Source organism: Cygnus olor, chromosome 4, assembly GCF_009769625.2.
Source record: "Cygnus olor isolate bCygOlo1 chromosome 4, bCygOlo1.pri.v2, whole genome shotgun sequence".
NCBI lineage: Eukaryota > Metazoa > Chordata > Aves > Anseriformes > Anatidae > Cygnus > Cygnus olor.
In genome coordinates this window covers 48,864,382-48,886,718 of record NC_049172.1, presented here as the reverse complement: position 1 = coordinate 48,886,718, position 22,337 = coordinate 48,864,382, and the positions used below count along the sequence as shown (strand labels likewise).

At 35.3% G+C, this 22,337-nt stretch overlaps 1 protein-coding gene across 7 annotated transcripts in view; it reads left to right on the top strand.

Moving 5' to 3' along the window:
• The window catches only part of CEP135 (centrosomal protein 135), a 31,831-nt gene that overhangs the window by 6,560 nt on the left and 2,934 nt on the right, over positions 1–22,337 (top strand). For 3 of the 7 annotated variants that reach the window (XM_040556059.1, XM_040556058.1, XM_040556065.1), the window contains 18 exons: positions 438–522; positions 912–1,040; positions 2,840–3,055; positions 3,570–3,635; positions 4,649–4,799; positions 5,782–5,975; positions 6,466–6,609; positions 7,172–7,315; positions 7,958–8,035; positions 8,197–8,348; positions 10,050–10,165; positions 10,236–10,390; positions 10,874–10,929; positions 12,038–12,206; positions 15,354–15,464; positions 17,243–17,428; positions 18,316–18,525; positions 19,531–19,733. In XM_040556059.1, the coding sequence (XP_040411993.1) occupies positions 438–522; positions 912–1,040; positions 2,840–3,055; positions 3,570–3,635; positions 4,649–4,799; positions 5,782–5,975; positions 6,466–6,609; positions 7,172–7,315; positions 7,958–8,035; positions 8,197–8,348; positions 10,050–10,165; positions 10,236–10,390; positions 10,874–10,929; positions 12,038–12,206; positions 15,354–15,464; positions 17,243–17,428; positions 18,316–18,525; positions 19,531–19,733 (2,565 nt within the window). Of the gene's footprint in view, positions 1–437; positions 523–911; positions 1,041–2,839; positions 3,056–3,569; positions 3,636–4,648; positions 4,800–5,781; positions 5,976–6,465; positions 6,610–7,171; positions 7,316–7,957; positions 8,036–8,196; positions 8,349–10,049; positions 10,166–10,235; positions 10,391–10,873; positions 10,930–12,037; positions 12,207–15,353; positions 15,465–17,242; positions 17,429–18,315; positions 18,526–19,530; positions 19,734–20,213; positions 22,324–22,337 lie in introns of those variants that run through there. The other 4 variants (XM_040556062.1, XM_040556061.1, XM_040556063.1 and 1 more) reach the window with 4 other exon arrangements.

Genomic DNA, 22,337 nt, shown 5'->3' with positions numbered 1-22,337 from the left:
GAGTTGGTTGGGGGTCTGACAGCCAAGCAAGTTCAACATGCCACAGTATCTCAAACAACGGCTTCAGAATTAACATTTTAAATCAACAAAACTATTTTCATAGAATCATAGAATGGCTCGGATTGGAAGGGACCTTAAAGACTATCCAGTTCCAACCCCCTGCCATGGTCAGGGATGCCACCCACCAGACCAGGTTGCCCAGGGCCTCATCCAACCTGGCCTTGAACACCTCCAGGGATGGGGCATCCACAACCTCTGGGCAACCTGTTCTAGTGCCTCACCGCCCTTTGAGTGAAGAATTTCCTCCTTTTTTTTGTTTTGTTTTCTTTTAGTGAACTTTTTCTATTCATGAGCAAAGAGAAAATACTAGTATTGAATTTGTGTGCGTGTATGATTCTTCCGTGAATCCACATAAACAGTATATTGCTACATTTCAGAATTCATGAACTTCAGTCAGAAGTAACAGAGCTACAGGAAAAACTGGAGATATCTGAAAGTGGAATGAAAAACTACAGCAAGCAGGTATGTTTACAGTTGTGTTTTTTAATAATTATTTGGCTGTAGTAGACCTTGAAATGACGTTGATTTTATTTTTATTTTAACCTCATTGTTAAAGCATTGTAGGGGTTGTGAAATACAACTATTCTAACGTGCATAAATTGAGATATTTCTTTCCTCTGCTAGGACTTGTTTCAAATTTTTTTTCCCCACAAATATAGTTTGATTCATTTAGTTTTACGTCGGAGAAGTCACTTTGTTCACAAAAATCCATAATACAAGAAAATTGAATATTAAATTAAAAAAAAATCCTTATTAGGGGCATCTCACTGAATGTTACATGGGTGTTTATCAGAACAAAGGTTCTGTTAAATGTTGTAGAAGATAATACAGATTTTCTTTTTTCCTTGAAGGTTGAGCTTAGAGACAAAGAAATAGAACGCCTAATGCTAGCATTGGATGGTGGTCGTTCGCATGAGGTGATCTCTCTGGAATCGAGAAGTAAAAGTAATGAGAAGCTTATTGCCCATTTAAATTTGCAGGTAATGGATTAATTACTGTTGGTTAGTCAAAACTTCACAAAATACAAGCAGTCTAAAAGACAAAAAAACAAAACAAAACAAAACCCAACAACTTCTAGGTCATTTTTTAACAAAATCACTATTAGGTATAAAATCAACCAATTTAACTCATGTTACTTTTCAGGTGGTAGTCTTCCTTCTCTAAATAAATTTCATTTCTTGTTTTAAAAGCCTGTTTCTTTTTTGTAAATAATTCTATGAACTCACATCTGTGTATAGTAATTCTAATCTGAGAGTATTCAGGAGATTTGTTTGATACACTGTTTTGACTAAATTTAAAAGTACTTATTCTCTTTAGGATTTTTTTTGTATGTGCGTACATTCCATTTATGTTTTTAGGAACTAACATTGGTATATGTACTTATGAAGAGGAGTAGTCCTGCGAGTAATCTCATCGGATAGCAAGGAATCATCTTTAACTGAAATGGTCCTCACCTTTACTCCAACATAGATTTGCAAGGAAAGGATAAGCTTAAAGATGTTTGTGTTTAATGTGTGTATTAGCATGCATTTGATATTGGTCTCAAAATGAGAATTTCCAAAACAAATACAAGGCAGGCAGGAATACAGATCAAGTATAGTCCATCTCTGGATTTATACCATCCGTATACCGTTTGTATACTGTTTGTATATTATGTACAGTGGCACGCAGAGCCAGGCTGCGGAGCTTATTAGAAGTGCTGCAAAAATATGGTATGAGCAATGACTTGGAAGCAGTACTGCTGCATTCACAGAATCACAGAATTGTAGGGGTTGGAAGGGACCTCGAGAGATCATCGGGTCCAACCCCCCTGCCAAAGCAGGAAAGTGATCCTGAATTAGTAAGTTGTGCTGATGACATATTGATTGTACCAAGAGTGAGCCCAGGTGTCTATGCTGTATTTCCAGAGCTTCACAGAGCTGATTTTGGGCCATCGAGGCTATTTGTTCAGGCTCGGTGCCAACATACCACTTTTACTCTCTGAGTATAAACAGATGGATATCTCTGCATAGTAGCATTTATGGCTATGGGAAGGCTCAGACTGTCTTCTGGGCCTACAGCAACACTTATTTCTGGAGTTTTGAGGAAAGTTGTGTGGAGATGGAAGTGCAGCACTTCTGTTATGTTTTTCAAGGTATTTCAGGCTCCCATTTCCCCACATAGTGTAATTTATTGTTTATATGTTTTTTTTTCCTACTCTGTGTCTCTGCCTCTCTTCCTTGTACTTGCAGGGAAAGGTATACTGGGAAAAACAATGTCTCTAGAGCAGGATTTCTGGAATGTTGTGTTTAAGGTGCAGACCTATGTTGGAGGCAAGCTAGATTTGGGGAACCTGATCTGTAAAGCTTCGTTTTTGTGAAGGAGTAACAGCAAAATTAAGCCTAGCAAATATACTGGAAAGGTGGACAGCAGAAACTGTTTTCACATCTCGTGAAATTTAGGGAAACATTAAGTGCACTGTGTCTACCAGACCGATGCCCAAGACAGGTTTCTGTACTGATCTCTGCTTTTTACTGCTTTGTTTTTAGAGTAAAACTCAGGGTTTGGAACCTATGTAAAGAACAGCGTAGTAATGAATTCCTTCACCTTGCACACCTTTAAAATCATATTCTTTTCATGTTGATATTTATTAATTTCTAAGAATAGAAAATTAGTCATTTTTAACAGGATATCCCTTTTATACCATGGATATAGAAATACTGTATTTCAGAAGACTGGGAGGATCTTTTGCTGTCTATTTTAACAACACATTAACATTTTAATGAAAAATATCTTTTAGGTTGAATATCTTCAGCAAACAAACAAAGAACTTGAAAATCGCGTTCAAGACCTCTTGGACACTAAACAAAATGTGACTAGCGAGGTTGTGCACTTAAGCAATAAAAATGAAGAACTGTGTCAAGAACTGAATGAAATAGACCATTTGGCACAGCAGTTGGAAAGACACAAGGAAATTGTACTTGAGACTGCAGATAAAGAAATAGGAGAAGCAAAGGTAATCAATGACATTTTACGAGAGTAGGATCTGCTTAGCTTTCGGGTGACTTTTTTAAAATTGCAACAAGTTACCTATTGGTTAAAGGAAGATTAATCACAGCAATTTTGTCTCATTACTGTATTGGGTGAGATTAACTCAGTTAAGAGGCAGTCTGTCTTCATTCTTCTGTTAGTTCAGTATGAAACAGAATTCTGAGATACCTTAAACTGTTGATAGGTAACAGACATTTGCAAGAGTGGTGCCTGTGTTTGGAGGGTGTTTTTTTCTTCTGAGAGTCATGCAACAATTCATTTATTAGTTGTGCTCAAAATGTGCGTGTATGCTGCAAGTTTTATGTACTTACCGTTCATAGGAGCTTTAGTGGATATGTGAACATAAATTTTGGCAGATTGCAAGGAGATAATAATACTTTATTTCTTAAAAAAAAATCCATTTGCTTAATTTTTTATAACAAAGGAATTGTTGTTTTGGATATGTAACTTTTAACGTAAAAGTTAATTTTGGTTTGTAGAAAGAAATTGAAAGAAAAGACGGTGAAATACAGGATCTTGAAGAAACAGTAGCAAGGCTTAAATCAGTAAGTAAAAATGCTTTCTATTCAAGTGTTCTTTGTAGTATTTTTATCATTCTGTAATCCACGTTTCTTTCATTTATTATAAAATTCAACAATGCTTTGTTTAAGGAAAACTTTCATAGTATCCCCAAATTCTCTTAAACTAATGTAAAACATGTAAAAGCTAAAGAAGCCACATCATATTGTTTCAAAAATTAAGCTTAAAGAAAGCTCTGTAGACAGTATGCTTCCCTGTGACCTTATTATACCTTTTGCTATTATTATTCCTGCTATCCAAAGTTGTAACTTCCTTGACATAATCATTTTTATCACAAACTAATAATGACATCCCAGAGGATTTTCTTAATGTAGGAACTACTTTGGCTCTTCACCAGCATGTGAATAATTATGCACTATGTGCATAGATAGAAACAAAGTTTAGTAGCCCAAATGAAAAATAACAGCATTACCAATTTCTTGAAGATCAAACTCTGTTCAGCATATACCAAGTCGTGTACTAGTTGCATACGGTGTTTTGTTTTAGTATTTCTAATGAACTTGAAAATATGAAAATATTTTCTGGGCACAAAATTATAGGAAATATATACCAAACAGCATTTGCTAAGCTGTAAGATTGAGTTGACTGAGATGCAATATTGTGATCTGTTTTAACACCAGCAGTGTTTCTAAATGCCATTTAAAAGTATTTGTTTCTGTAGTTGCTACTTTTTTCCATGTTTACATTTCACTGTGCTCCTATTTTTTTCTTGAAGTAGGAGTTGAATTAAGCAAGGGTGAATCTTCCTTGTTTCATTGCTGATTGCAAACTGTGTAGGAAGTAATGCTCACATTGATTTAACATAAAGTAGTATAAAGAATGATTGCCAAATTAACAAATATTACAGCATAAAACATGTGGGCTAAATAGAAGTACACAGTGTTGAATACTAGAAGCTTAACAAAATGTTAAATAACTTTTTCCAAATGTATCTATTGGCACTTCTAATTTTTTTTTGCAATAATACTTGTTACTGCAGGACTTGTGCTCCTGTCGTAGACAGAACGAGAGGCTGAGTGAAGAACTCTTTGGAAAAACAGATGACAAAGAAAATCTGGAAGTACTGTTAAATCAGCTTGAACAAGAGAAACAAAGACTGACAGAAAAAACAGAAAACTTTGAAATAAAAGGTAAGTGATTAAATGCAGATACCTATAAATTATGTTCCTTTAAATTTTGAAATAGAAAATCTTACAGTTAATAATACTGAGAGACTAATAATGCTAATATATCAACTAAAAAGAAGACTGAAATTCTTGAATCATAAGTTAAGTGAAATATTTTGTCTCAAAAGCATGTTTTCATTCTGTTTTTGAGAACCAAAAGCTGAACTTCCGCAGCTGAATTCTGAATCCCACTCAACATCCTAATAACGATAATATGGCAGTTTCTTACAAAATAATTTATTTCATCCCAAACTGTTTTTATTCACTCTTTCTGAGTGAATGACTTCAGACTGTGTTTAAGACTTTTTCCAGTTGTACTTTAAAAACCTTCAAGGATGGAGATTTCTCAGTCTCTCAAGGCAACCCATTACAATGTTTATTTATGCTCAGAGTAAAAATGTTTTCCTTCTCTTGCCTGTAGCAATTTATCACCATTGTTTCTCATTTACCCACTGTGCACATCTGTGAAGAAAATGGCTCCATCTTATTTATAAACTCCTCTTGGTATTGTCATACTTCTCTTAGGTCCCCCACGAGCTGTCTCTTTTCTAATCAGAACAAGCCCAGCTCCTTCAGCCATTCCTTACAGGGCAAATATTCTGCTCTTAGAACTATCTTGGACTTGCTCAACATCTTTCTTGTACTAGGGAAACAAAACTGTATACAATATTGTAAATGTGGTCTAATGTAAGTAAAAGGGAATAATCACATCCCTCAGTCTGCATGTACACTGACACAGCCCCAATATACCGTTAGGTCTCAGTTGGTTGCAAAGTAAACTACCGACCTGTGTGTAGACAACAGTGAGCCAGGACTTCTGGTGCCAAGGCAGCTGCTGGGTGTTAGTCCATTCCAAATGCAAATGTCTCTGGTGAAATTCTTACGGTTCCTATACGGTTGTTTTATGTATGTCTTATATACGGTTGTTTTATTTCTGTTTCTGCAGAACGAGAGCTTGTCCTAGAAATAGAAAGAATGAGATTAGAATATGGTATAGCCCTAGGAGACAAATCTCCGTCTCGTCTGGATGCGTTTGTAAAAACTTTAGAAGATGACAGAGATTATTATAAGCGAGAATTAGAATATCTTCAGAAAATGATAAAACGAAGGCCTAGCCCAAGCCGTAGGACTCCAGAAAAGGTAATCATTTTTTGGTCAACACAGGCTGGAAAAATAATGCAGAAACACTGTAGAATAAATTAAGGGAGCTTTCAAATATATTTTCAGTAGCAGTAAATGTGTAGCAGTTTTTTTTTTTAAATTATGTTCTTAGCATAAAAAATTAACTGTGAGTAACTTCAATGAACTTGTTTTTATTTCCCTATTCACATTTTACAGTAACATTAATTCATTATTGATCAGTTTGTTTAAAATAAATAGAATTTAGATGATACAGAAACAAAAAAAAAGTTTGAAATCTTATTGTTAGCTGGTTTGCTTTTTGTCTTTAACAGTTAGTTCTCATTGTTAGATAATACAAGAAGCCTGGCATTGCTGGGAATTAAAATTCATTAGACATATATTTTTCATGTATTATTAATTGTATGAGTTCTTTTTTTCTTGCATTGCTTAATTATCCAAATATTTTAATTAGTATATTTGAACCTAAATTTTATTAATCACTTTGCAGAGTGAAGATCTTAGATTGATCACCAGAGAAAGAGATGAGCTACAGTCCATGTTAGACAGATTTGAAAAACATATGATAGAAATTCAATCCAATGTCAAATTATTGACTGCAGAAAGAGACAGATTAAGTATTCTTTATGAACAGGTAAGAAGAGATTCTTTATCATTGGCATTGAAATAACTGATTAGCACTTATCTTACTACTGCTTGTTTAAAAAGAAAAAAATCACTCTATAATAGAACTTGAGGAGTATAGACCTACTGGAAAATAACTAAGAACAATAAAAAATGTACCTATTTTTAAAAATTGTTAATAAAATCATGCGTTCCAATGTTTGTGTATTAACTTCAAAGCCATTCTAACTTTCTACTGGCATTTGGAAATGAGAAAGATCAGGAAAAAATCAAAAGAATGCATGAGAAAGTTGGGTAAGTATACAGGCTGGGAAAAAAAAAGTAGTAATAGTACTTAAATGATGAGAAAACAGAGTGAAGTTAGTCTATACTTGGAACAGTAGAGGAATGCCAAGTATGTTGGCAGCATAAGTTGTCACGACACTGTGTGACTTGAAATAGACTTTGATTATCTAGGGAAAAATAGGACTATAATAGTACTTCTATTGTAATAACAGCATTGAAACCTTCTGTCAGCATATAGGCTATATTAATTGCAATCCATGTATGCTAACAATGATAACTTTTTTAAGTCTCAGGGTGAATTAAACAGGCTGAGAAGAGAAGCAAAACATAATTTAGTTTCTCAGAGTCATGTGGAAGAAGAAAGAGATGTTGCACTGACTGACTTTAGAAGACTAATGGCAGAAAAGGAAAGTCTAAAAGAAAAAATACAGGTGATTTTTTTTAGCTGCATTGCTTGCAATAAGGGGGTATATGGGAAAGACTTAGAAATTTTGCTGTGTTTGTATCTGGCTGTCAGTCAGTTCCACTTTTCAGTAACTTTTCAACTTGTCTCATTTCAAAATCACTTGAGAGAGCTGGATGAGTTGTCTGAGTTATTATTGTAAACTCAGTTGCTAAGTGGGGATGGGGAAGAGGAACATGCTTGAAGTGTCTGCAAGCAAACATGGCATCCCCTTATGCGTAGAGTCTAGATATGAAGCTCCAACCACAGAATATTTTTATGTGTATGTACTACTTTGAAGATGTTCTTCTAATGCTAAGCTACACGTGCTTGTGACCCTTTCTGTTACCCTGTAGCTCTGTAATCTTTCTGCAGCAACTCATAAGTATTAATTCAGTTGGGACCAAATATAAATATATGCTTCCTTTAACAGAACTGTGATTCAGTAATTTTTTTTATTGTTTATATGTATGTTGAATTGGAGTGATGTATTTTCAGCTATTGCTCTCTGGTTTTAAAGAGAACTTTGCATTAGGTTATGCATCTAAGAAGTAGAACAGTGTTTTCTTACAGATATTTACATTTAAGCATAATGTATCTTATTACATGTAGTCCCATATTTCTACCTCAGATTCAGCAAGAAACAGCTAACCTTGAAAAATCAAAGATGCAGCGTGATATTTCAGAACTGGAAAATAATATTCATGAAGTAAGTACATTCTTTGTTTTTTTACCAAGCAATCCTTTATCCTAGAATAGGATAGACATTTCAAGCAATTAATTTTGCTAGCTGTTTTCAATTTAGATTTATTTAAAAAACAAGTTGTGATAGTTTTCTTCAACAATAACATGCCTTTTTTTTAATTGTAGTTTGAAATGGAAAGGTGTGAACTAAAGAGTACAATCTCTATCCTGAAAGAAAGAATAAACTCTTTGGAAAATGAATTAAAATTGAAGTCCAATAAACTCGCCCAGACATCTGATGATTCTTCTCAATTTAAAGCTGAGCTTTGCTCACTTCAGTAAGTCTAATGCAAAATGTAATTTTCTTTCACAGATGCTAACATAATTTTGTTTCTTCTATGAACATATAGCAGAGGTGAGTTGTTGGGAAAGACTATAAAATATTTTATATATATATATCCCTTGATACTGTTTTTGTCTTAAGGAAAAGTAAATTGGAGTAAGGAAAGTGCTGTGGTAGCCTTTCACAGTGAACTCCTCCTGGACATATTTGATGACCAGATACATTGATGCTTTTTGTGGCTAATAGTGAATGAAAAATTTCTCCTCCTTCTTGAACTGTTTCCTTCAACAACCATGCACTCTGCTTATGAATGTAGCAGAACAGAAAATTTCTAAAAGGAGTACTGTTTGTTAAAATGAAGACAGATGCCTTTACAAACTGCAGCAGTGGGATCAAATTGTGCTTGTTTTACGGAGGTGTCAATAATACTGAAGATTTTATGCCAAGCATCGATACTTGACAGTTGAGTGTTCATGGAGAGCCAGTCTGTAATGACATCTCATTTGAGCTGTTTTCTTCTGTCAGCCTCTGCCATGCGCTAGCACTATCACAAGCATACTACAGTTTTGCAAGTTGGCATCTTAAGATCCATAGGCCCAGTCTGCAGGGATTTGACCAACTTGCTTAGAAGTGTAGGATTAAGTATACCCACGTATTTTTAAGGCCTATTTAAACTTGCAGGCTCAATGCTGGCCCTTAAAGTTGTTTTAGAGCTCCCATCAGGTATCTAAATGTGGTGGGACAAAACGAGGCCCTAGAGAATGTGGAAATGGATAACTGAATCTGGGCAGAGATTTGGAAATCTAGCTTTTGATATAGGTAGAAATGAGAGCCTTGGATACAAGATGCACTACAGGATAGGTAATGCTGTAAATGAGATGTCATGTCCCACCCTACATCCCACTCCACACCCCCAAAATATATATATATAGCAAAATGGTACTATTCTGTACTATATTTCTGTACTGTTATACAGTACAGTAGCAGGGGTAGATAACTGTGAAGAGCTGAAGCTCAGAAGCAAGGCTCAGTTCATCCAACACTCCAAATTGTACAAAGGCTACTTGTTGGTAAAATCATTGGTGTATTTGTTTGTAAAATTGTGACACCATTCATAGGAGTGGAGTATCTTGATAGATTCTTGTCAGTATTAGAAGAAAGTATCAGTGCTTATAAAATGCCGGAGATGAGGAACAGGGCTGCAATCCATTTAACATTTGGTTTCACTTCATGCACGGTGACATTTTGCTATTGCACGGTGACATTTTGCTATTGCTGTGTTTAGGGCTCTTTTTTACCTCTAAAGTTTAATTCTAAATCGAATGAGAGCGATCTTCACCTGCCGATGCATGATATTCTGGACTGAAAAAAGGAAAAGCTTCTCTAGCTTTTCTAGTAACAAAAATCAGAGGACATGAGTGTTTTGGATTATCATGCTTATTCCATAGCACCATTTTGAAATGATGTTAAGGTGGACTTGCCACAGGGGTCCAGAGCAACCAGGTGATGTTGGCCTTAGCAGTCTTTAATAGTCCTCTCCCTCCCTGTCTAGGAGGGAGAGGATTGGTTAGTATGACACAGTCCAATCGTGAGGTTACACCGGAACTGTTCCAGCATTTCAAGCAGCTCAAGAGCCACAAGTTGAAGATCCTGAGTTAGTTCTCAAACTTCTTTCAACTGTGTACTGATTTTCCAGGCTCTTAAATGAACAACTCCAGAGGTCTGTTGAAGACTTACAGCACCGATTGTCTCTCAAAAAGGATGAACTGCAGTCAGCTCGAGAAGAAATTATAAAGCTAGAGGAGGAAATAGGTGATCACTAGTTATTTTTACTTTTATTTCCTATTTTTAAAATCAAGAGTACTTACTGCTTTACTTATAGATAGGTTAAACCAGAAGAGCTCGTCACATGATGAAGCAGTCAATGTGCTTAGAAGTACCATTACTGTTTTGGACAAAGAAAAGGACAGTCTTCAAGAAACTGTAGACAAAAAAACAGAAAGAATTGCATGCTTAGATGACAACTTAGCTAACAAGGTATGTACCGTAACTACTTCGTGCTCCATCTGGGGATTTGTAAAGCCATTAGATTTTAGGGAGACGTTTTGCCTTGATAACAAAACCTGGGCAGAACTCTAGGCATCACATGAACTCTGTGTTTGGACCTAGGCAATACAAAGTCATTTGCCAACTCAATAAATTTTAATTATGATTGTTAGTGTGTTCCCTATACACTCCAAGAAAATATAAAAGTATTCTTCCCATTTTCCACTTGGAGGTTTATACTGAGATACATGGTTCCAGCTTGAGTTGGCAGAATCCTTTGCAGACTTCCATCTATTTTTGACAAGACAATCCTGTCTCAATAAAGAAGCTTGGAAATTTGAATGTGCAAAGATGCAAATACTTACAGATGAAGAGTTGAAATAAAGGTTTAAACATAAAATTATTTAACTTGAACTATCCTGGAGTGTTGCAATATAATAATACCTAGTACAATTTTTGCTTTTATTTTCATAGGAAAAAACAATTACTCATTTACGTCTAACTCTCTCTGAGCTGGAGTCATCAACAGAGTGAGTAAAGGCTAGATCAGTTTATTCAGTGATTTTTTTCCCCAATAAATATCTTCAGTGATCTTAAAGTAGATGGCAATTTTAGTTATTTTGTTGAAAGGGGTTTCATTCTGTTTAAGTCAAGTAAAGGAGCATACGTTGTAGAGAAAGATGCATATAATTTTTGAAGAGACTTCCCATGCAATTAATTGCATGCTGTTAGGGTACTGTTAACGCAGCAATTAACAATTAACAATTGTTTTTCTACTTTTATTTTCCCAAATTGTTAACATTTTTTAATTCTCAATTAAGAAGTGGTTTTTTAGTATTCTAATTATGCCACTAGATATTATTAGATTTACTCAGGTATAAGTCAAGAGCTGAATTCTAATTATTGGCAAATTAATTCTTCCAGTTTATGCTACCGGTGCTCCTTATTAAAGTATCTTTAGTTTTTAACTGGGTTTTGTCTGATCTTTCCTTCTTGCCTCCTTTTAAGCATCACTTAAACCTATAGCTTTTAAAAAGAAAATACTTAAACAGCAATATATAACATCTCAATGCCAGTGTAACTGAGTATTTGGTACCTTGATACATAAATTATCTGCAGAAAAAAAAAAATAGTGCAAATGTCTGCTGAAATTCTCATATTTATATTTCTAGTTTTCCGTGTAACATCTTCCTTACTGTTTTGCTTGATGCCTTTTAAGTCTAAGGTATCCAGGGAAGTAAGTCTTTTTCCTTTATGGTATTAACATGCAACTGCTAATATACTGTAATCAATAACAGACACAGGTAAACACAAGTATCTGTAATTGCTGTTTGCTTAATAAATGTGTAACTTTTTTCATATCATATCTTCAAAGGTGAAGAGTAAGTCCATATTATTTCTACGTACTAACATGTTACATCCTTAACTTACATTTATGTTTAGTTTATGCTTGTGTTTGTCAGCCTTCAGAGAGCAAGAATTGTACCTTGTAAAAAACAAACAAACAAAAAAACAAGCAAAAAAACCACAGCCTTTTGTGTATATATAAAGTCCACGTTTGATAATTTTCAGCAGTATGCAATATAGTGTGAGAAGAGACATCTTAAATAAGTTTTTTCAAAATCCTTCACTTGATAGCCAGCTAAAAGACATGCTGAGCAGCAGAGACCGTGAGATATCTAGCTTACATCGCCAGCTTGATGCATCCCATATGGAGCTTGCAGAAACAGGAAGAGTAAAGGAAATGGCTCTGAAAGAAAATAGACGATTACAGGATGACCTAGCTACAATGACCAGAGAAAACCAGGTATGAAGGCAGTACATACTATTGAAGAATTAATTTATTGTTTGCTTGCATATAAAGGAACATCAAAACTGCTACATCCAGAGTTTTGATTGAGTACAATTAATTATTGGCATTTCTTGAACACTGAACTATTAACAGTGACAGGGAAGAAATTGTAAAAGCAATTATTCTGGGTATTTTTATATGCGTAGCCAGTACAGTGAGGGAAAAATAAACAAGCTTTCAGTTTAGTCATTCTTCCCCAGATTAAAAAATAAATTTAAATAAAATAAATAGATGACACAACTATTTTATCCTATAATGAATTTGTAACTTGGTTATATCACTTGGTAGTTAATTGGTTAAAAAAAAAAAGTATTTATTACCTGTGGAACAGGGAGGCTATTGAGAGAGCAACACATTGTAAAAGCAAATGTCAGGTTATTAGTTGGTTCATAAATAGGGAGAGAGAAAAAAAAGAAGGTTGTTAGTACATCCAAATATATTCTAGTACATAGTGATTCTTTAGTTTTATCCATCTAGTTTCCACAAAGCATTGGATGTATTGGGTGAATTACGCCACATTTGTGATCAGAGTGTTTTGGAATGTAGATTTTAATGTTTATTTTCTTTGAGCCTTGGTAATGGTGGCTGTAAAAAAAAGTGTTGTCGGGTGTTTAATCTCTAGTTCTGGTAAGGTCAGTTTCCATTTCTGTGCATTGTTCTGCAGGAACTCTGCTTCCACTGATAAATTGGGAAAAGTCAATTTTGAGGGAGAAAATACAACAGAGTTTAAAAGTTACAGGGTAGAGGGATCGAAGAAAACTTATTTTAAGTTATGGTAGTCCTGAATAGTCTGAATTTGTTTCCTGATTTCAGGAATGGATAAGGATGCAGAGTCGATGGGAATTGGAGGGGTTCCCTTTCCATTATGTCAAGGTTGTGGGGGATTTTTAGATGGTGAATTCAAAGGTGCCCGGAGAAATGTTCTTATTGGGTTGTCTTTACATTGGTAAGGTAGGTGTCTGCTGAGGTGGTATCAGTTCAGCTGTGCATTGAAACTTTTTATTTTTTCCCTGGTGATTCTGTGCAGGTACTTTGCTTGCAGAGTTTTTTTACTTATTTATATTAGTTTTATATAATTTCATCTTTTCTTAGCTCTCACTAGTTGAGAGTCATGACATACTTCCTTGCTAACAGCTTGACAGTCAGTAGCTTTAGGCCAAAAAGTAGGTGGGAAGTGGTTTCTGATTGCCTGGTGGGCTCAGAGTGTTGGTTCATGTGTACTAGTGGTCACCTTACCAGTGGAGAGGCATGCAGTCTCTTTCAGTTGCTGATGGCTGAATACTTGAAAAGGGCATGCTGTAAATGCATGAGTTAAACTTACGTCAGCTATAGAATCGAAGTTGAAATAACATCCTTAATGTCTTGAGGAATTGTCTATTTCTTTAGGGTATCATTGAATATTTTGTAGAAAAATGGGCTGTTTCAAGCTGGTGGTTTAGTGTAGGTTAAATGAAAACTCTAAAATAGAAGTAGTTGAGAGGTTCAGTTAATTGAACTGTGAGATTATCACCATCACTGTTACTGTTGTGGCATCTTCATCCTGAAGTGTTCCCCAGGGTTCACAGGTTGAAACCACCACTGTTGTATAAGGCTAATTCTTTCAAAGAGCACAGGCAGCATATATAGTTCATGTCCATCTGCATGCTTCCAATCAGCATTGCTCCATCTGTTCTTACTTGGAATTCTTTGGGGCTGAGATCCATGGCTGGGAGTGCCTGAAGTGCACGCAGTCTTGTTAATCCCTCACGTAAGGTGTAGAGGAATAATGAGATGGTTTTGTGGACCAGTTGGTTACTGCTGGCCAAAAGTCTCCCAGTTCCAAGTGCATGAAGTGGATGCAATAGATGCAGTAGAATGTGCACATGAATGTTATATAGCAAAAATGCCCAGTGTTTGTAGGGTAAGTAACATTGTTTTATTGGATTAAACATTAGAAAAACTAGTTAAAGCATATGTGACTGTGATTTAAAGAGCTAGCCCAGAGTTTTGTTGCAACTCTTTACTGCCTATTCAAACAAGTATAGCTATTGCCAGCTTTATGAGATTCAAAGGCTTTGTACAGTTTTGATGCTGAGATACAAACGCTTGTTTGAATTCATTGTAAATGCCAACCCTAGAAATAATGAAAGACATATTTGTTAATCCATGTATTTCCATTCCATCAATTCAGCTGAGTCTGACGCTAAAATGTTCAAGATGTTGTAAGTGATGTAGTACCCTGAATCATTTTTGTAAAAGGTATGGTACAATACATAAACATACAGGTGCATTAATGTGATTAGAAATGCCATTCACAGGTATGTAATATGATGAAGTGGTAAATATTATCATAATATGATGACTAAAGTTTTCCCAGTGTGCTTTGGAAGACCTGAATTCAGCATAAGCTAAGTAAGGCACAGAGTGGAAAGGCTGTTGTTAATGAATATTAACATAACATGAAAAGACGAAGGAAAAGAAATATCCTCCATTTCCCCCACGTGGTGGAACGTACATAATGGGGATAGAACACAAATGCCTTTTTGTCTCTCCTCGCTTGAGGACACAATGGATGAAGGGAATTGCTGAACCTGAGAGAGGGCCAGATTTAGCAGTTCCAACATCTCAAATTCCATGGAGCATTTTTTATGTTTAAATATGGTCTTAAGAATGCCTTTAGTTAACTTATCTTGCAGCTCAATTTTCTAAGGTCAGAAAGTTTATTTTAAAGTTGTTTTTTTGTAGTTATTTGGCACACCAAAACTTAATTTATCAGGGATAGTGAATCTTAAAAAAAAATCCCAGCCCCCAAATATGCGTATATTGACTTTTCCAAAGATCGGTCAGGTGTGTCATCAGGGAATCTGTAGATTTTGTGAACCGGTATGATATTCGTTGTTTCACATTTGTTCTGTGATATTCTTACCTGGAGAACTCTTTTGTGTCACTAAGGTAATAGGGGATATTTTTTGAACCAAAACCCAAGGGAATTTGATTAAATTAATTAAAAGTAGAATAGAATAAAATCTAGGGCATATGTAATTACTTTGATTGTCTGATAGAGTATTATATAGTGATTAATTTACTCTAATGCACTGTTTTGCCTTTCTGTAATCTTTTTAGGCTGTCAGTACTGAGCTTGAAGATGCAATACGTGAAAAAGAAGAAATGAAAACTAGGGTTCATAATTATATAACTGAAGTTTCTAGATTTGAGAGTCTGATGGCTTTAAAGGTAAAGATAAAATGTGTAGGCACTCATTGCTGTTTTCAGTAATGTTATCAGGATTAGAGTATAACATGCTCCTGTTAGGGTACTATAAACAAATCAAGAAATGTGGAGTTTTGTCTCCTGTTCTCTCCCCATCTCCTCTCCCCCTTTTTCTTCTTTTAGTTTTCATATACTTTTATCTGCAGTATTTTCAAGTTCCTAGTCAATTTATACAAAGCCTTACTAGATCTGAAGCTTTGATTACATTCTGGCATATCACGGTTCCATTGATAAAATTTCAGTTGTCCATAACACTGCAGAATGACAGACATATGTTTGAATATTGTTTTACTTTTTGAGTATTGTGAGTTTTAACAACACAACTAGTAAAATATCTGGTACTATACAATGATTAATAGACAACATGCAAGCTTAAACTATAGTTTTTAATATTTGACAATTTTTTAAAAGAAATTTTAGCTGTAGTTCTGCTGTAGGACATTGTAATGTTTTCTGTATGATTAATAAGATTTCAGACTTCTTGCTTTACTGACAAAACAGTGCTCTTGATAAATGTATTTCATCCTGATGCTTGGATTCAAAAGTGTTAAATATGTGAACTAAATCTTATAGATTCTATTTATTTTAAACTATTATTTCAAGACAACATGAACTAGTAAATTTATTATGTGACTTTGGTTAGGAAAGAATGAGTTTTTATCTGACTTTAGCTTTCATGTGCTAGCTGAATCTTTGCAAATTCAAACACTTTATACAAGTGGAATCTAAAGCATAGGGAAAAACAAAGGCAGGTAGTAAATGTTAGCCTTGAACTTTCAGTTTAAAACACATGGAGCTTAGTTGTTAAGAGTGATTATAATTATTTGTCATATGTCCAAAGCATTTCAGCTACAAATGTGGCTAGATGGGAGTCCAGTCATTCAAGTCAGGTACGAAGAAGCTAGTGGCGAATTATGAAAGTTTGGTTTCAGGGATTTGTCTAATATTACATATGAATGTTTTCTGTGGAGACAAGGATTTACTTTTCTGCACAGTCTTCAGCTGTTTAATCATGAGTTTCTGCTTCCTAATGCCCCTCATTCTGTACTGCAGGAAGGAATTTCACAAGCAGTAGCCTTCCTCACTAGATAAATCTGATTCATATTAGCAGTATGCTCATCCTGCTGTGCACTGAATGAACAGGGGAAGAAAGGAATGGAGCTAAATAAAGAAGAGAAATTATGCACTGCCTTATAATATGCATTTGTAGTTGGCAAAGCTAAAATTCACAAGCAGGATTTTTTCTATTACTGCATACCTTGCAAGCACTAAAGTCTGCAGTTTTGTACTTTTATGATAGATTGCTCAGCGTGTGTGCCCAAATGGGTTATCAGTCTTTCAGACACTGCTGTAATGTAAATATTAGTAAGAGTGCAGTAAGTAAAACGGCTAAAAATAGACTACTGCTGGAATTTCTTGGATAGAGCACTAAGGATCAGTACAACACCTTAATGTGACCACTGACAACTCAGAGGTCCAAAAGAACCCCTCTCTTTGGAGCCTTGAAACTTATTAGCAACCGCTAAATGTAAATATTCCTATTTAGTAAAACTCAGTGCCACCACTGTATTTATTTGCACTTTTTATTTGGACTTGCAAAAGAGATGATGCAATTTAGTAACTGACAAGACTATAAGATTAAGAAAATGGAGAAAGTTCCTACTTCTAAAAAAATATAAGTAGTAGGCGTTAAAAAATGTCAAGTTATGCTAGTCATTGCAGTGTTTTACTGTTTCATCTAGGAAAAAGAAAACCAAGATTTGTTAGAGAAGTTCCGAATGGTCCATACACAAGCTGAAGACTGGGAAATCAAGGCTCACCAAGCTGAAGGGGAAAGCAGCTCAATACGACTTGAACTCCTTTGTGTGGATACAGATCGGAGACATCTTCGTGAGAGAGTAGAACTTCTGGAAAAAGAAATCCAGGAGGTAATAACTTGCACAATGTAGTTCTGTCAGGGAAAATGAGATATGTTCAAGTGGTTTGTAATAAAGTCAACATACTTTATTTTTTTTTTAATGCTTGAACAGAAGTTAATTCCTATTCATGACTGTTTCAAATATGGACAGTTTTTGAAACAGTAACTGATTCTGATTACTTGTGTTTTCCTTCTCTAACCTCCTTTGCCCAATATCCCAAAATCAGAATATGCACGTATTTTAAGAACTCTTCTGTTGGGTGATCATGGTTATTAAGCTGTCTCTATAAGAAACTTTTATTTAGCTGCTTCAAAATATTTGCATATAGCTTTATGGGTATTGTCTAAGTTTAGTTCTTAAATTTCTTTTGAAGCTTTGAATGAAGTATTTGAAGCATTGGTGTTGGAGTAAAGGCAGAAATTTGGTGGTGGTAGTAGTAGTATCCAAATCCAGATTTAGGATTACATAGTACAGAAAGCTGGACCAATAGCATTAAAAGGAAAATTTGGAGTATAATAGTTCTGGACTAACCATATTCTGTCTCATGCTTTTAATTAACCAAAAGAAGAGTAAGAGACTTAATAATGTAAGCTAACTAAAGAAATAGATCGTATTTTGTGGGTTTAAAACTTTAATTCTTTTCTGATGCTGCAGTACAGCCTCCTTCCACTTTTGTATAATACCTGTATAGCCCTTTAAGATGGTGAATTAAAAAATGCAGAGATAATTTATCAGGTCTTCTTGGCTGTGATTTAGAAAGAGAAGAAGAAAATAATGTAATCTGACGGTAATTTTATAGGGAAAGTTAATTTTGAAGGATAAAGGAAAAAAAATCCGTTACAAGAGCACTGTTAACATTCAATACTGAAGAGATATCCATATTTGTCTTTGTTTAGCATATTATGGCGGCACAAGCATACGAATCTCAGATCTCCTCCATTACAAAAAATATGTCCAAATTGGAAGAGGACATTAAACGTGAAAATCAGGATAAGTCTTCTGTGTTGGCTGACCTGGCTTCTGTGAGAGAACTCTGTGTTAAACTTGAGGCTAGCAAAGAACTTTTATCTCGACAGCTTGCTTCCAAAAGCATGGATTATGAACGGGTAAGCAGCAAAGGCAAATTTACTTTGTTATAATAAAACATCTTCTGCTTTTAATGGTTTTTGAAAAAAAGAATAAATTACTTTGGAGAGCAAAGTAAATTAATTTACATCAGTAGTTTTGCATTTATATGTGTGTGAATTGTCTTACAAATTTTGCTCTATCCAGATCTATATCTGTTTTTATGTACGGAAAGAGTTTCATTCATTACCATTAAAAAATGTGGCAGCAATAGTTTTTGTTAACTGCAAAGGCAAATTATAGTCATTTGGTTTTATGTACTGTATTGTAATTTATTCTGATTTACATATTTTCTTTTATACAAGGTGAATGCTGCACTTATTTATATATTAAAGGCTTTTCCCTAATGGATTTTCTCAATTAAATTGAAATTTTAGATACAGCTGAAAAGTGTTAAATATTTTGAAATAGTTTAAACACTTGAAATAGTTTAAACACTTCTAAATGCTCATAATACCTGAACTTTTTTCTTTTGAAGTGGTTATTAATGAAGTCATGTCTTTACTTAGTGATTTGATGGAGCTTTCCGCTACTGGTTATTCAAGACCTTGAGAACAGGAGGTCTAATCCCCACAGGATTTCTTTATAATAAATAAAGTTGATGAGGAAAACAAACATTTCTACAATTTTGGCAAAAGTTGAGAAGCTAATTGAGCTGACCTAGTCAAATAGAATGAAGCACAGTATATATGATTTTTTTGTACCTGTGCAAAAGCCTACACCATTAAAGCCAGTTAGTGTTCCAGGTATTTACCCAAACATTTCCAGCACTCCAGTTCCTGGTAGAACTTTGACAGATATTTGAATATTTCTTAATTAAGTATAGCTTTAAATAATTTTAGGTTTTAATGTGTTTTTTTTGAGCTCAGTTTTCTTTCTACTTTTAAGAAACTTTCAATCCGTTTGGTTTTTACAACTTGTCAGGAAAGCGAATTGTGTTGTTTGTAAACACAGCGTATAAATAAATAATAAAATTTGTGCCCTAGGTTCTAGGTGAATTAGAAGATATGAAATCAGAAGCAGAGTTGCTGAAAAAGCAGTTATCCAGTGAGAGACTTACAATTCAGAATCTCGAAACATTGCTGGCTACCAGTAGAGATAAAGAATTTCAGAACCATTTAACATCCCACGAGAAAGATTCAGAAATTCAGCTACTGAAAGACAAGCTAACACTTGCAGAAGGCAAACTGTAAGTCCTAAGTGTTATAACCCATGTGTTATATGGGTTACAATGAAACTTTTTCTTTGTGGCAACACTTACTCACATAGTCAAATTCTTGATGTTTAGTTTGGTGGGCTGAGGGGATTTTTGCAGCAAAGCCTTTTGGCCTATTGTGACATTGTTTACTGAAAATTTCTCTTTGCATCTTTCATATCACTTTGATTAATCACCACTGTGGTGGACATCGGTTTAGCAGTGAACTCAAACAGGAGTTCCAAAGGAGACCTACTCTAAAAGGAAAGGTGCACCCTGTTTAGTTTTTTTTCAGTCTTGAGAATAAGCACTGAATTTCTTTCACTGTGCCCAGTGTTGACTTCAGAATGTTTGCTTTACTTTCTCTGCTGCTCGTGACTCCTCACATCAGATTTTCTCACGTCAGAGTCAGGTACAGGAGGCTACACCTTTCCTGAAGTTTACTTGTCTGATATAACTCTTCCATCTTTTCAGTGCAATCACTAAAATCCTTTCCTTCGAGATCAAGGGAGGTGATCCTTCCCCTCTACTCAGCACTGGTGAGGCCACACCTGGAGTGCTGTGTCCAGTTCTAGGTTCCCCAGTACAAGAGGGACATGGAGCTACTGGAGAGTCCAACGAAGGGCCACGAAGATAATTAAGGGACTGGTGCATCTCTCAAATGAGAAAAGGCTGAAAGAATTGGGACTGTTTATCTTGGAGAAGAGAACACTCAGGGAAATCATATTGGTGTATGTAAATACCTGAAGGGAAGGTGTGAAGAAGATGGAGCCAGACTGTTCCGTCGTGCCCAGTGACAAGACAAGGGGCAGTGAGCACAAACTGGAACACAGGAGGTTCCCTCTGAACATCAGGAAGCACTTTTTGACTTCCAGTGAGCAAACATTGGCACAGGTTGTCCAGAGGGGTTGTGGAGTCCCCTCCTTGGAGATGCTCAAAACTGATGTGGACGTGGTCCTGGACAACCTGCTGTAGGTGGCCCTGCTTGAGCAGGGGTGTTGGACGAGAGGACCTCCAGAGGCTTCTTCCAACATCAACTATTCAGTGATTCTGTGATGTATTGTTGCTTTTAAATATAAATGGAGCTGAAACTAGCACCTATACAAATGTGCACCTATACAAATGTTCTCAGTACAATAGCTGCAACTTCTCATGCTGTGCATGTGCCTAGATTCTGCCTCATTTTTTTTACAGAGAAAAGATGGATCTTTTTGGAGGAATAAAGTTAAGAGTAGAGAGGATTTTTTTTATATCAAATGCGGGTACTCGAAGCGTGTGGGATTTTTTTTTTTATTATTATTATTAAAAGAACTTTAATTACATACAAAGAACATAAACTAATGGAATGTCCTGAGTGAAATAAAACACTAAAATTACAAGAAAAGGAAAGAATGAGTTTTTTGTTTAACATAAATTTAGCTTGCTCTGTACAAACATTAAAACTGTATTTAAGTGACTTAATGGTAATTTTTTCACAAGATTTCTTCCACCCAAATTGTGGGATTCCTTTCCTGTTCATTGCAAATGTCAATACTTGCATTGTTAATAGAATAAGATCTAGTAGGAAGAGGGAAGATGTTCTGGAAGAATAGTGACTATTTTGCATTTTGGTGGGATCAAATCTCTGGATTATTTCACATCTCCCTGCAGTCAGAGAACAGCAGGTGCTCAGACACAAAGTCTGTGACTGAGCTAGGAATGGAACTTGTTTCTTTCAGGATTCAAGTTCAGTGCTTAAGCAATAAACTAGTTCATCTTTCCTTCTCCGGAACTGACTTTTGAGCACTCAACTTCATACTGACTTTGAAGATTCTATGGAATAATGTAGCTGTTTAGATTCTGGTTTAGATGACTTATTTTACACCCAAGTAACAACTTTTTTGCTTACTCTCTAATGCAATTCAGTGCGTTTTGCAACCAAGCATTGAGTTGTCCAAGCTGATGATTTGCTGAGTAACATATTTAATTATGTCACTCAAGATTTTTCAAGGCTGCTTTTCTTTCTGATTCTTGTGGTTGAAACAGCTCGCCCCAAACACAAGGGTGTACTTGACAGGCCTTCAGGAACTGGGCTTTGCTGGTCTGAGTTTGCATTAATACTGGTTTTATTTAGATGTTATTCAACTGTTTTCGTTTCTAGACAGGTACTTTGAGCCTGCTTAATATACTTTCTACTGAAACCACATCTGTTTCTTGTCCACAGGCAAGACAATATTTACTATTTCGTTCTTCTTTTTAACTGTACACATAACCAGCTTCACATTGCAACAGAAGATAATAAATCAATAAAATAATCATGTAATTATTTTGTCTGTTTTTATAAAGCATATCTCTGCTTACCTTTGTCCGAAAAAGAACATGATGTATTGTAGTAAGGATGTATTGAGAGACTTGCCAGCTTCTCACAGCTTTCTCACCTTAGGTTCCTTCCAGCAACATGCTGTTGGATTCATTTGGCTCTTGCTGCTTCTGAATTCTCTCTTTGATTTGGTTTGTGTGAAACAACATGTTGAGAATCTGTTTTTGTTTTGTTGACTAGTTCTAATTCCTCTAAGCTCCCACCTGTCAGTGTACAAAGCAAACTTTGTTGCTTCTCAT